This window comes from Centroberyx gerrardi, chromosome 18, assembly GCF_048128805.1.
Source record: "Centroberyx gerrardi isolate f3 chromosome 18, fCenGer3.hap1.cur.20231027, whole genome shotgun sequence".
Lineage (NCBI taxonomy): Eukaryota > Metazoa > Chordata > Actinopteri > Beryciformes > Berycidae > Centroberyx > Centroberyx gerrardi.
The window spans coordinates 7,525,127-7,540,953 of NC_136014.1; the positions used below are offsets into that span (position 1 = coordinate 7,525,127).

At 41.3% G+C, this 15,827-nt stretch overlaps 1 protein-coding gene across 2 annotated transcripts in view; it reads right to left on the reverse strand.

The window, feature by feature from the left end:
- LOC139917769 (disks large-associated protein 2-like) overlaps positions 1–15,827 on the reverse strand; it is a 106,212-nt gene that overhangs the window by 42,019 nt on the left and 48,366 nt on the right. The window contains exons 1-2 of one of the 2 annotated variants that reach the window (XM_071906956.1): positions 12,392–12,778; positions 11,639–12,322 (exon numbers count right to left, since the gene is read on the reverse strand). In XM_071906956.1, the coding sequence (XP_071763057.1) occupies positions 11,639–12,322; positions 12,392–12,718 (1,011 nt within the window). In that variant the 5' untranslated portion in view covers positions 12,719–12,778. Of the gene's footprint in view, positions 1–11,638; positions 12,790–15,827 lie in introns of those variants that run through there. The other variant, XM_078289810.1, reaches the window with a different exon arrangement.

Below are 15,827 nucleotides of genomic sequence, written 5' to 3' on the forward strand. Positions count from 1 at the left end.
GCGATATTTTTCCTCCTACATAGGCGAGGGGAAACATTTGCATATCATACTCTGATTTGCCGGTGAAAATGCCCGACTCCTCCGCTGAATCATAGCAGAGGACAGACAGGAGCGGGCTGCTTCTATTAGCGCTGCTGAAAACGGAAGACTGTGCCTGCTGCTGGCAAATGTTATGTTCAGCTCTTGCTTGGTTCAAAACGAAGCGTTGGATTGGATATGGCTAACTCTTCTATTGGATTTTCTACAAAAGAACAAACAAAACAAAACAAAAAATATCGATAGCTGACATACCAATGTTACTTAGCGGAATGAATTGCCAGTAAAGCTAGATTGGCAGTGAGTGCCACACTTGCTTTCTGTCATGTAGCCTAATTCACTTGATGCACTTGAGCATTTATCTGGTTTTTCTGATGCTGTGAAATTATACATTTTACACAATTTTTGTCAAATGTAAAGAGGCGAATATTACATCTGACAATGATCTCTGAAATATTTGATTCAATTCAATTTTAAAATCACATTTGATATTGTCACTCTTCCCATACCATGCAGTCCAATATGATGAAAATATATATCAATAACATCTTGATTATCATATTTATTTTTTTCCACATATTTCCCAGCCATGGCACAGCAGATAACAATTTAATGTACTGGGAATGCATAAAACTGCACAGTTGCAGAATACTTTTAGTTCATTATAGTTTAACTTCAACAACTGTATTTAACTTGCCTATAGTCAGTTTTGATTGGTCTGCCTCCCACTGCATAAGCTTGCCCCAAGGCGATGCAGCCATAGGTCAGTGGATGCAGCAAAGCAGAATCTCTGCAATAGCCGTGTTAACATGGCAATATTTGACAGTTAGGTAGCATTAGCTAAATCAGCCTCCTGCTGCTACCCCCAGCCTAGAAGAAGTGAACTCCTGTCATAGATTAGCCTCAGACATTTCTGTTTAGACCTAACCTTAAGATGCTCCAAGGTCTCTGCATCTTTAGCTCTACCTTGGCAGATCTCACACCACTTGACAGCCACAGTATAATGTGTCACACTTGATGAGCATAGTGCAATTACCTCACTTAGCGTAACCCTTTGCGATCCCTCTGTCCGACCTCTCCTTTTACGAGTGCAATATGCAAATTTGTGCAAATGCTTCCCCTTGCCTATGTAGGAAAAAACAATATTGCATCCTGGGTGTCTCCCTGCCTTCCGCCCAATGCATGCTGGGAAAGGCTCCAGCCCCCCATGCCCCTGAATAGGAATAACCGAGTTAAGAAAATTAATAAATTAATAAATGAATGAATGAATGAATGAGTTGGGACAGCAAGAGTGTAGTGCCTTTCAGTAATTAGTTCTGGTGGAACCAAAAGCATGGTTCAGTTTTTCTTGGTCAATAAAGGAGAGAAAATGCCTCTTCCTAGAGGGTAAAATATACTATTGAAGACTTTGGTAATTGTCAAAGAGGAGGTCTGGATCAAAGATAACATTTTTTAACAGCTTTGTTTGTGGTAACTGTTTTTTCAACTGCCATTGAAAAAAAAAGAGAGATCTGACAAATGAGTCTTTGCTGTTTAGGGTCTAAATGCTTGATGTCTAAAATCAGTTTGGTTTGAACTGAGGAGTAAAAAGTTGTTTATCATCCATTTTAGATGTCTAAGATTATTGTTCCAGTATATTACTTAATAAAGGCACCCTGCAGATTTCCATCTACTGCAGAGAAAATAAATGTGGGTTTGTTGATTCAACATGACATGTTAATTCAATAACCTGAATGACAAGTAAGTTCCATATTTATTTTAGTAAAAATAAATATGGAATTAAGCATCATTTCGAGTTGTCTGACGAACCATATATTCAAATTTTATTTGACAGTTTGACTCGAGAAATGAGCTTTTTTCAACTTTCATAAATCATTGTAACCAAAAATAAGTCTAATTTGAATATTTCGAGACACTACCAAAGTCAACAAACCTTTTAAAGGCTTGAGATATAGCCAGTCAATAAATTTGAGAGTAAAAAAATGTTTTATTCAGTAACTCATAATGTTGGAAGCTGATGTGTTCTTTTGTTAGTGCTAATGTTATATCTTAACAATTGCAGCCTTATAAATTGTTTAAATTCTACAAATGCGCTTCTATTCATAAATGTTTGCTGGAGACCATGTTTGTGGTTTTGAAGCTTTGCCAATAAATGTGTAGTACCAGGTGAGACTCATCAGAGCATCTGTAGAAGGAATTCAAATACTACTTTACTCATGTCTGCAGGATCATCTAACTGGTTTGAATGGGAAAGGGATTCAGGTGAAGCAAACTATTAAGAATTATACCCATAGTGCAGATCAAAACACAGGCATACTTTACCGAAGGATTTTCAGAAAAGGAGCAATAGAATTTTCCTCACACTCTTGCCAATGATGCACTTTGTATATTTTTATAATTCTGCTTGCACAGCAAAGGCTGCCAATCATACCCCCGAGGCTAGGGTTGGAACTTTCAAACCAGCACACTGTCATTAATGGCACAGCGTTAATTAAGGTGGCAGTGATTTTGAATAACAATTCATCTAGGTTATTAATAGCCATGATATCACCTATAATACTAAACAAGGCACTGGCTACTGAATTAGCTGACTACCAAAAGAGCACAGCACGTTTGTGGCATACTGTACCTTAACTATCTAATATCAAATTCAATTCTAAGGGGAATGTTGGCAAGTATCTAGGTTGCAGCCATAGCAACTGGAAAAGAACTATGGACACAAACACATCATTCAAATACATCAGCACAGCCGTTACTTTATGTTACTGTAAATAGCCATTAAAATAGAGTGTTTATAAAATATTCAATGGAAACAGTGGTTGCGCTAAACCTTACAGCAACAGGATTAAAATAGTGATTAAGTGATTGTGTGCTAATTATATGGTGTTGTGTATTGTTAGTTCTGCACCGTTAACATGTGTACAAATAAAAAGCTGCTCATGTATTGAATGTCTATAGTGCAGTAGGGTTTAATTAGATTTGAGTGTGATGAAAACAAAGTAGAGTACATCCAGGTCAATTCCTATAAAGGAATTACCTTTAATATCATTGATGATCATGCTCAGTACAGACTAGCTGCCTTTGAGCGTAGTTGTCTTTGCCGAGGATGAACTGTAATTAATATTGACAAGTCAAATTAGCCACGTGATCTAAATCAATGTGACAGACTCGCTGTGGCTTCCTTTGCCTGAAGATGGCGATTTACGCCGGCAACGTGCCGCATACTATATGTTCCGGTGCAGTATTGATCAGGCATGCGGTTCGGTAAGTACAACTTTGTGTCAGCGTGTGCTGCAGATGTAGCAGTAGTCCCGGCGGACCGGGTAGCCTCGGCTCTTGGAACAACAGCCCCAGGCTCAGGGCTCTCCCTAATGCTCTGCCAGTTACTCACTTTACCCAATCATGCAGCTTGCCTGGCTATTTCTCTGCAACAATCCCTGGGCTGCTCTCATAGAAAGCAGAGTGGCTGATAGACCCTTTTTCTTTGCCTGGAGGTAACGCTCGCTCTACTGTATCTCTCCTTTTCTCACTATCTGTTCCTCTCCTGTCCGTCCTCCCTCACTCTGTCTTTCCTTTCATACCGTGTTCCCTCTCTGATTCGTCAGCCCGTCTTACCGGGGCAGACAGGTGAAGGACTCACTAGCATAAGGCACTCGTGTGAAAATGATGAACATTTGTCTCCTCCATGGGGGGTCAGATAGGGGTAAGGGAGGAGGGGTTTGAGGATGCCGTTAACACTGGCCATTCCTTTCCACCACACTTATAGGTTAATGCATATTTTACAATATTTTGCAACGTTTTCCCCAATATGTTTTTGTTGACGAGGTAGAAAGGCTTCTGAAGCATTTAGACCATATGCCACTATAAAGCTCCTTTGAACCCAACACAAATGAAATTCTTTGGGCCCATTCTGCCTCAGGGAAAAATATGCGAACACCATCGTTCAGTATGCAACATATTCAACACAGTGGAGCAGGGACAGTCGAATAGCTTTCCTCGTGGGTTAGATTGTTTTCAAATGACTAGGAAGCCAGGTGAGCTGTAATGTGAGTGAAATGTTTGAAGCTTTACTATGGGTCTCTTACAGTTACACTTGTATAGAATATACCATAGATGTAACTAAGATGTCCAATGAGCTTTAAACTGGAATGTTTCTAACCAATGGTCCGGTGCAGTATTGATCAGGCATGCAGCACAGTAAGTACAACTTTGTGTCAGCGAGTGCTGCAGATGTAGTAGTAGTCCTGCACAGTATGAACTGGAGTTTGGTCCCGCTTCTAAGGAATGGAGTGTAGCTTTAACTGCATTGTAGTTGGCTGGAAGTTTAACAGCGATGAAGCTGCCTGTGGTTGTGACATAAGAAGCCATCTTTGCGTGTCATCTGCTTCAAAACAGAGAAGAAGAAAAGTTCTCCCCACCCATGCCCGACTTGGGAAGGCAACATGATAATTAGCTGGCCTGCTTGTGTCTTCCTTCAAAGACCTATCAGCAAAACTATCACGCACGCTAATCTGCTATGCGTGCATTTATTCTCTCCCACATGAGAGTAGGAATAAAATGCAGCAATTGTCTGGAAACTAAATTAATCAGGCTTAAAGACAGCAATAAAGAAAAGGAATCATTTTCCTCCTAATGCACTGCCATTGATCGTCTGGGGCTGTGGTTAACAAGGCAGCCATCACTCACGGAAGCATAGCGCTAGCTCATTAGCATTCCCTTATTTCTGTGCTCATTTGATGCTACACCTGAAAGAACATGTTCTGCTGTGCCTCTGGGGCAGCGAGACAGGCAAGCAGCATTACACCATCATTAGTTACTACTACACACTGAGAATACTTTGTTCAAAAATAACCTTGGGACAAAGCATCCTCGCAACGCAGAAGTTGATATTGTATGTCTGTGTGGCAGAGGTAAGCATGGGTCCAACACAAAATACAAACACTAACCTATGAGAAGTGCTACAGAAAAAGTGCTAGTGCCTTTGAAAATGTTCAACTTTGCCTTTGAAACTCAATAAACTAATAAAAAGAATTTCATAATTTCTAACTTTCCCATAACAGAATGCTAGTTAGTTGAGTCAAAGTACTAAAAATAAACTTATACTACACATTTTAAAATCATTCGACAGTGTTAACTAGATCCCAGAGAACCCAGAGATCTGAAAAGAAACCATGTCCTTCCACCATGACCTCTGCTGAATATATAAACACTGAAGGTGTCATTCCAGTTACAGACTTATACTGATACCATGTTGTTTTAAATTGTAGTTAAAATTTTCGGAAGGAAAGTTTCTGTATTGAGATAAGCAAGTTAGCAAAAAAATGGCATCTTAGCATTGATAGCGTTCCTTATATAGGGCTTTCAGGTGATGTACTGTAACACACCCTCTGGCGGCCATATTGGAGGTCCAGAGCTCTTGGGCAACAGTGGCCAATAATAGCTGATATCACTTCTATATGTACAACTTGGCTATCTCACAAGAACTGAGTAGACATGGTCATTTCTATGCTGGTTTTGACTGGGAACTGATCATTTCCCCTCTGATATCTGATCAATTTTGTGTTTAGATAATGTCAGCTTGTGAGCTAGCAGCTAACCATCACTCTCTTGTTGTAAACACATCTGATTTGCGGACTAGCTAACGCATCTAGTAAAAACAAACATTAGCTCTGCTAGTAGTGGCTAGTAGTCGCATGTTAATATTAACCTTGGGTGCTTTGCTAAATTAGCCTGCTGGCTAGTTAGGTAGCTAACACAGCCAAACTGTTTGTTTAGGTTTAATATGCTGACTCTTCTAAAGCTACAATTCAGAGTCCTTTGGAGTCGAGACTAGGACCAGATGGGACAAGGGCTAAAGACAAGTCTACCTTATTGGACCCTTAACTTTTTCTTATATCATTACTGAATGGACCTACAGCCACACCACCACATTCCTTTGCAGGTGTCTCTCTTTTTCTAGCCCAGTTGTTATATATTTATCCATTATTTGCACACAGCCAATTCTCCACTGTACCTCTATGATGCCACAAGATGTGGTTGCTAGGAGTTTTGTGAACTGCAAAGCCTCTATATACTGTATACTGGCAGGTTATTTATGTAACCCAGGCTTCCTGAACAAAAGAAATGAGTGCAACACAGACTATGGGAAGTGTTCCTTCACAGGCCCATAGATAAATTCTATTTAGAATTATTCCCATAGGCCGCAGTACACATGATATTTAATACATTCATATTAGAGATCATAGGGTCCTGAAATCATAGTTTGCATTTGTTTAGGTGCTGGGATCTATAACTCTATAACTGAATGTGGTTTACAGACTGCCAGTTTCCCATCACTGATGTAATGCCTGGGACCAGGTTTTGACAGCTTATTCATTACAATTACTGGATGCATGCAAGTCAGCCAGATGTTGAAGCATACCCCTTGGACGGGGATGCAGACCATTACCCTAATCTGTCTCCATAATTTCAGATGGAGCATGTACCTACACACACATACGTAGAGTGGGAGTGGGCACGCCACACTCTCTAAGCACAGAGTGACTGGGGTGTTTGGGCTTTAGATATATCATTTGTTACAATGGCCGCTGTACATCATAGGGAGGACGCCAGCTTGACCTTCAGAGATGTTGCAGTGGATACTCAAATGGAGACATCAAGGAGAGACAGAAAGTTTCTCCCCAGACAATCCTTTCAAACTCACTGCCATCTCCAGGGAGATCTCCTGATTACACCAAAGGAATAGGACTGCACTAGCTATATTTCAGACAAGGACGTGCAATAACATTTGATTTATAGATTATCTGTGTACTGCAGAAACCTTCTATGTACAATTTTGCCGTTTTTTACTGCACACTCAACATGGTTTCTCACTTGCACAACATGTTTCAAGATCTTGGGACCAGGCCAAACCATTAAATTAATTATTTATCCTTTATTTATCCACATTAATCCTGTTGCGATCAAGTATGCCTGACCAAGACCTGGCCAAGACAGCAACAGATTTATTTGCAGACAGAGTTACAATAAAACCATTTCATAAATAGTAATAGTCAGTCTCAGAAAAAGTAAGAAAATAGGAAACAATCCATTAGAAAATGCCCAAAGAATGCATGGGTGTCAATAGTATAATCAACCAGTTTTATCAAGTTGACTTTTTGGAGATTCAGAAACTACATGCATCATGCACCATGCATCTTCATAGGTACAGCAAGTTTGCTACAGTCCAGGGGAAAGACAAGGACAAGCATTTAACAACAAGAAGCCCAATAGATTTTGGGGTCAAAGAGAAGGTGAAGGAGCCACAAACTGACGGCAAGGCATTTCACACACACCCTTCCCTCTCTTCTCTGTGGCACACACTGTCTGGTAGGACAGTCGGCAAGAGGCATGCAAACATTTATTGTTCACTCTCCATATTAAATAAATATACATTTTTAATACATAATGGTTCAAATGCATAAACCAATGTGTAGATGGTGTGTGTGTTTTATTTGATGTCACTAAATTGTATTTGTTACTATAAATCTATTGTCCTGATCTTGTTTGATTCCTGTTCTTGGAGCATAGCCAAAACCTCTGCAGCATCATACAGTATCCAGGCATTCCTGGCTCATTGCATAGCCAAGGCCATCAGTGTTTTATGGTCAGAAGGTTGCTCCTTTCAATCTTTAAGCCTCTCTCAGACCTTAGAAACTATAGCCAGAAATAATAAGAGAATTCTCCTCCCATTCCTTCATATCAATACTGGAAGGCTAATTGTTGTTATGGGTATTAGCAATGCCAAGAAGTTTCAGTTTGGTTTCAGATATGACAATTAGACTGTCCTCACAATAAAGCAACATTCTTGATGATATTGTCATCATTATCAGGCAAATTAACTATTTGATAATAGTTTTGCACACACATAGCTTGATTTTTCCACAAGAGTCACATGCATGATACTACTGAATCTGCTTCCATGGGAACGACCTGTCAAAGCGTGCTGGCAACTGACGGTAACTGATATAATTAAAACTGCTATTTTCTTGCATGATTTTGAAAATCTAACAACACTGGTTTGTACAAAAAGTGGGTCAAGGAAAAGTCATGGAAGAACAGTGTTGCACATTTTTTTAAAGCTCAGATGCACTCATAGCCACTTAATTATGTACACATCCCCATTTCCGGCAACAGCTCGCTCCTCCAGACAGTGAGTCACATATAAATAAAGCACAAGTATAAAGCATGGGGTGGAGAAGTTAAGTTACTGTCAAAATAGGCATGAAGCGTGATTTAAGCAACTTTCAACGGGGTTTGATTGTTGTGTCAGACGCACCGGTTCCAGCATCTCAGAATTGGCCGACCTCCTGGGATTTTCCTGGACTATAGTATCTAGAGTTTACCGAGAATGGGTGAAGGGCATCTCAGAGTTTACAACTCATTGAAAATTGAAACAGATGGGCAACAGCAGCAGAAGACCATGCCAGGTTCCACTCTTGTCAGCTAAAAACAAGAAGACGAAGCTACGGGGGCACATGATGACCAAAACTGGACAACTGAATAGTGGAAAAACGTTGCCTGGTCTGACAAATCCTGGTTTCTTGCAACATGCTGATAGCAGGGTCAGAATTTGGCATAAACATGGTGTCAACAGTACAGGCTCATGGTGGGGGTAATGGTGTGGAGAATGTTTTCTTGGCACACATTAGGACCCTTACTATCAACTGAACATTGTTTGAATGGAACATTGTACCTAAAAAGTGACCATGTTGAACAGGTGCGTCCCTTCACTGCCACAATCTACTTCCAGCAGAATAAAGTGCCATCGTCTCACGATAGCTCCAGGAACATGACAGTGCCTTTAGTTCAGTGCCCAGTTCTCATCCCATATAGAGCAACTTTGGGATGAGGTGGAACAGGATGTCTGTAGCGTGAATGTGTCGCCGAACAACCTGCAAACACTGAACAACCCTATGGAGTCAACACGGACCGGTGTGGTACGTTTCCAGCACCTTGTTGAATCCTTGCCTCAAAGAATTCAGGCAGTGGAAGCAAAAGATCGGGTACTAGCTTGGTGTAAAATTCCACACAGCGGTAAATTGGCAGCGTGGGCATCGCTTCTTAGTCTTAACAGGCAGTATATCTACTGTAGTGAACCATTAAAATGAAACAAAAGTAACCAAATTAGATCCACTGAAAGTTATTACACTCCTGATGCCAACATTTCAACATCTACAGCTGGCTTCCATCATTTCCACACCAGGTGCTACAGAAGCTAATTGGATCTCATTAATAATTACTAATATTACTTCATCAATTACGTCCCATGGAAGAAACAGCTGATGGCAGATGATGGAGGAGATTCACACCATTTAATTTAGAGTGCAGTGTCTCCATGCCCTGCCAGCTGCCTAGACCTGCATAGCCTTGATCAACGCACATTGTCTGGCATATACAGTCTGGCATATACAGTATGGCATTATCCAGGCAGCTTCAAATACGCTATCATCATGATAGTTAGGCTATACCATAATATGGAAGCACAATTCATTGTTTTGCTATACACTATGTAGCGCAATTTTGTACTGCAATGTTGTGATTTACAACATTTTACAAAGTTTTTCTTTCATTTGATTCTAATAGCAAGCAAATATAACACCCCTTAAAGCAACACTTCACTGATAATTCGCCTCTAACTAAATGATTCCCCTTTAAGATTTTCACTGTGGTCTTTAGTTCATCTGGTTTTTCCTTTGCAAATCAATTATACTTGATTTTGATATACTGAGCAAAAATAAGGAATCCATGAATCATTTACAAAGACCTTTGAGATTTTCATTTTTGTAATTTTTTTCAAATTCCATTTTCAAGAACTGCCATTCCCTTGAAAATCATTGTGTAATCTTTCATTACTAGAGTGGAAATGCAGGTAAAATACTGGTATATTATGGCATCACTGTCAATTTAATATCTTGAGGGAAAAGGCTCACAATATTTTATTGGATTAGTTGTACCTCATCCCTACTGGGCTATAGATCTACTTATCATCTGGACGGGTCAAATTTGTTACTCAGTGTGCTAGCTACAGTAAATACAGTAATTAGTCTAATCTTACATCATCTGGCTTCAAGAATGGGTACTTACTGCTTATCAAAACTGCACTGATACAATACAGTGTTGTGCAACAACATCTGTTGTCTCCCATCAAAGTCAACTATTCATAGCTGCTATACACAGTAACATGAAGGCAGACATATAGTGAAAAGGGTATTGGGACAGTAATCTAAGCTAGTCTTTAGCTGTTGACTCATCTGCAATTAATGTAATATGAATTTCAAATCAAAACATGAATATGAAGCAAAAGAATGGATTGTCACCTATTAATTATGGACCTTAATTAACCTCCATGTCAAACCATTTGAAACAGGAATTAAAGCTATGCTACTGTTGCACCCATTGTCAGTTGCTCTGGATAAGAGCATGAGGTAACTGCTGAAAATAAAGGCTTAAGGTTACTGTCCCAACACTCAGACTTTTGATTGTATGCTTTTGCAACCAAGCTTTTTGAAGCCAATACCTGTGGCTAAAGTAGTTCAGCCCCTTTAATGTGTCAGTGGGGGAGAGAAGACAGAGGCCTACAAACCTGGATATTACATCATGTGTTGCTATTTTAGTGTTCAACGTCCTACCACAGCTCTGGTAAGCATACACAGACTTACAGCACCAAACCTGCATGTTTCCTACCTTGCTAGCCTATTATCGTCAGTTCTCAGTGTCTTCCGCCATGACATTGATCCACTCAATTGATCTCTACATCTTAATAGACAATAACTCCCTGAGGTGACCACACAAAGGGGAATCCAGATTAAATATATTGGCTTCTCACACTCATGGACACTGTAATTGTCCTCAGGAGAATAACAAAAACAATGGTTGAATCCAATAGGTTTTCCTGGCTGGATTTCTAATCAATACATCAATCAGTGCACTTTCTCAGGAGGGCCTCTATGGGGATCAGTGGAAATTAATCTCAATTATTGGTTGTTATATCTTCAGATATGTGATGCTCAAGGTTTCCCATGCATTTACCTCACTTTTCCTTTACCACTAAATTTCAGCCTTGAAATACGTTTCTCGTTTGCCCTTTTTGGGCAGTTAATATTCACTGCTGTCTCCCATAGTTATAATGAAAAGAATTTGTCCCATGCATTGTATGATGTCACACTTATGTAAAAATAACATACTGTATATGAATTCTTAAGTTGAATGGTATCCCGATATACAGTTAATATCATTAACAGAGCGCTCCCTCTCTAGTGGATTACACAGAGAATAATGCTAACTATGCTTTATCATAGAATAAGTTTGAGGAATAGAATTTTATTGCTAATAGTGCCAATAGTATTGCCAAAACCAGCAGTAACACACACACACACACGCGCACACAGTCTAGTGGCTCTGCAGGCTAAGGCACATACCATACCTATGCAACATCATCAGTCTGAATCCCCTATGTTGCCTGTATTCTCTCTTTCTTCTGTCTTTCCTGTTTCTCTCCACTGCTCACTTTAAAATAACTATGAATGACAGTGGATTTAAAAATAAGTATAGTCCCACTCACCTGCAGGTAGTGACAGGCCCGCAGTGAAGGCTTCAGGTCCGTGTGCATCATGGGTTTCTCCAGATTGAGCGAAGACTTCCTATAGGCCTCCTTGGCCTGGCTGACAGTCAGTGTGGACCAGGAGCTCCTCTTCATGAATTTGCCCTCGGGTGCCATGGCCATGCTCTCGCAGGCCGAGCACTTGACATCGTTGTTGCTCTTGGAGGTCTTGAGCGACAGGTCTCCAAAGTGGTGGCTGTGCATGGAGTCTGGGTAGCAGTGGGCAGCATGTTCCCCATGGTGCCGCGACATGACGCTGGGTGTGCGGTAGGTGCTGTCGCTATCCAGGTTGTCGTCAGAGCTCCACCAGCCGCCAGAGCGGTGCTTACGTTCTTTGCTCTTGCTCCTCTTGCTACCGTGTTTGGTGGAGTGGTGGCCGTGATGGTGGTAACCCCCCTGCCCTACCATGTCACCTTTGGTGCCGTTCATTTTGGACGAGCCTTCCAGCGAGTGGGACTTGGTGAAGAGCTTCTGGACGGAATGAACAAGGTGTCGGATGCGGCCGGGACTCTCGCTGCGTTGCTCGGTGGTGGTGGAGGTGCGCTGGTACTGCAGTGTGTGGAAGCCGTCGCGGTGTAGTGGCAGCTGTTTCTCGAACTGGTCCAGCAGGTTGGCGGGGAGGCGGTTGCTCTTGGTGCTGGCGTGGTGAGAGGACGAGGCGGCTGCTGCTGCAGCGGCAGCAGCGACGGCGGGGGAGGTGGCGGAGGCTGTGATGGCAGCACAGTCGTCCCGCGTGGCGGAGTCGTAGTACTGGGAGCTGTAGTGCATTCTGGGGAAGGTGCTGCTGGAGATGTGGTCAGAGGTGGCGGCCGGAGGTATCATGACCGGGGACATCATCATGCAGTCGGAGTGGATCGAGCTGCGCGGCGAGTAGCGGTGGTGGAAGTCCATGGGGCAGCTCTCTGTGGGGCTGAGCAGGTAGGACGAGTGGCGGGAGTCGGAGCCATGGTGAGCGTGGAGGTCGTGGGGGTGGGGGTCGTAGTCCAGACCGTGGGGTAAAGGGATCTGGTGCTGGGAGCGGCTGCCCGATAAGCCCTTCATGTTCCTGTCTGGAGGGAGGCGTCTGCCTTCATTGAAGTGTTGAGACGGGGACCAAGGTGAAAACTTCTGGTCTGTTTCGGAGGAGAAAGAGAGAAGAAGAAGAAATGAGATAAGAGAGAAAAGGAGAGTGAAATGCACTCAGCGACCTTAAGAAGTCAAGAAGGAGTCACTCTGTTTCAAGTCCAAATCCCCATGAAGTCAAAATTACTATTAAAGTTCTCCTCCTATACAGCAGCATGAGAGACGAATACTCTCATGAGATACATTTGCATTCATCATACGTTCTCAATGAAAGGGGAATCCCCTTATCCCAGAGGCAAGATTGTATGTGCGTGTACATGTGAGTGCGTGTATGTGAAAAATTTCCCCTTCCCACTTCCCATCCTGTATCCAGCACAATATAAACCAGGGATCTTATAAGGAGAGTGAACATTCTCACAAGGAGAGATGCAAGTTAAGTGCAAGGTATTACCTATCAAATGAGGATATTACAATACATACTAGCTGAGGGTGACAACTCTTAATTACAGCATTATGAAGTTGTTATTCCCCCTGATCAAGCTGCCAGTCACAAACCTGGGTCACCTTATAACTATTACTAGAAGAAATTAGGCTATCAGAATCCATTTAGAAAGAAAAAACAGTATAAACCCTGGTGGGGTTTTTGTCCAGAGGTATATGTCTGTTGGCTGTGGACCGTCAGGTAGAAATTCTCTCTTTTTTCTGCAGGCATAGGGTTTATACTAGGATTCAGTGACACACACTCTATCTGTGTGTCAAATCTCTCCACCAGAGAAGAGTCTGTTCCATTTCTGCCCCCAAAGCAGCTCGGAGCTATTCTTGCAGGCTGAGAGGGAATGTTACTTTTAAAATATAATCTGTCACAGATTACTGATTAACTCAAATTGTAATGAGTAAAAAAAATCTGTTGGATTACTAGCTTTTGTGCGCAATTGATTTTATTGTTTTCCATAAGGGTAGAGGTGTGCAGAGCAATTTTCATTTTCTCTCCGAGCCAATAAAGAGAAAGCTAGCCAAAAATAGAAACAAAGATAAAGAAAAAAACAATACTTACTTGTTACTTGTTCATATATTACTATATTAATAGTAGTAGTATATGAACAAGTTAATTAAACTGATCATTTAAATTGCCATAGTAATTTAGAACAGAAATAGTTGGCAAAAACAAAATTCTCACCCCCTTCCCATCATCCTATCGTTTACCTACAGTATGCTACCCAAATCCAGCCATCAAAGTTGCCAAGTCCAAAGACTGGATGAGATTTGCCAACAATGGCTCTTGTTCAGTATGGCATATGTCATTCAATGCCTTCATAAGCAAGAAAAGGCTGAAGGGTCTTTCTCAATATGCATTCCTGTGTCCTCCATGCCATGTTTGACATAATATCTAACAGTCAAAATACAATTCCAAAACACAAGAACATCGAGGATGGAGCACAGATAAAGTTCCCATAAGTTTACTTGACAACCGAGGATGCACCGGATGGTGACGAGAATGAATGGGAAGACTCAAGATTCATCGAGAGAACGACACGTCACGTCCAAACAACTATAGTCTATAGTATAGAACCGGTAGAAACAGCTGGGAAAATGAATAGCTGTGTGTTTTAATTCATCGCACATTGTCAAGCACACAGCCCATCTCAAACCTTAAAGATACGTCCTCTGTACTCGTGTTCTCGAAAAGTTCATTCCCTTCCAAGACAACTCTCCACAAGGACTTTCAAAGTGACACGAGGGGCAACATGACACAGTGGCAACATGACACAGTGTTGAAAATCCTGTGTCCTTTTCCTAAGACACCATGGTTGCATCCCAGTGGCTGGAATTTATTCATTTTGAAGAGACCATTTGTGACTGCTCAAGATGACATGCAAAGCATTTCACATGGGTTGCTTCACCAACTACACAGAGTTTTCAACAATCCCTCCGCTCATCATGTCTCAACATCCTGTTCCAAACAGAAATACATTACAGAAGAAGGCACCATCAAAATGCTTTTTCCTTCTGACTTTAATAATCAGCTAAAGATCTGTTAGACCAGCAGCATTTCTTACTCCATGTTTGTAAGCTAAGCCCCTACTTGCTTCAAATCATCCAATATTGGTCCGGTTCCCAAAAGGACAAGGTTACCTGCCTCAAGAGCTTCAGGTTCTTAAACGCATAACAAAGCACTCTGGTATCCCCTGTAAGGAGGTGGTTACCTTCAACAAATTGAGCTACCTGCTCTGGAATCTCTGATAAAAGTATTATTTTTCAGCCCTGTAGTAGTGAACCAACATCTAGCTGTATACTTAATTATTTTGAGTGTAGCTTTGCACATCACTGGGAGGTGATCTCAAAAAGCAACAAGTAGAACATCAACATTTTGCAATTCTTCAAAGAGATTTTTAGATGAGAAAATGTAGTCAATTCGTGAAAAGTTTTTATATCATAAGGAGAAGAAAGAGTCCCGTCTATATTAGGGGTTGATAGTTCACCGTAACAATCCCTTGATGCCAATTGCTGCTCTGGATCTCTGCCATGATTTTTCTATACGATGTTGAATAACAACGTTTAAATCACCTCCGATAATAAGCTGGAAGTCTATAATTTGTGCATACACTGACATCATGGCAATTCTCATTCCACTGATCATGATATTATTGACAGTTGGTTTTCCCTGCAGCATCACCACCTAAGCTTAGTATACTGGATGTTGTCTGACCAAAATCCTTTCTTTCTACGATGGGGCAATTACCTTCTAATGTTTGTTCTGCAACCCGACAGTAACCTTTTGCAAATGAAATGATGCTTGGATCATAGCAAGGTCCTTGAAATTCCTGGTAGCTTATATTTTTATGAGGGACGCTCAGGCCATGCAAGTTCCAGATTAGTAAGTTTAAGGTGGTCATGTGTATCCAAGGCAAAGAAAAAAGACTGAAACAAAGGCTGAAAATGGACTGGTGAGAACTCACCTAGAGACCTCTCCTCCCACAAGTTGGTTTCCTGATGATAAAGCCACACGCTCCATGTTAATATCCAAGAAAACAGAAACAAAATTCACTGGACTTAAAATTAAGTTAAGGACTTAACATTTCGTCACGTT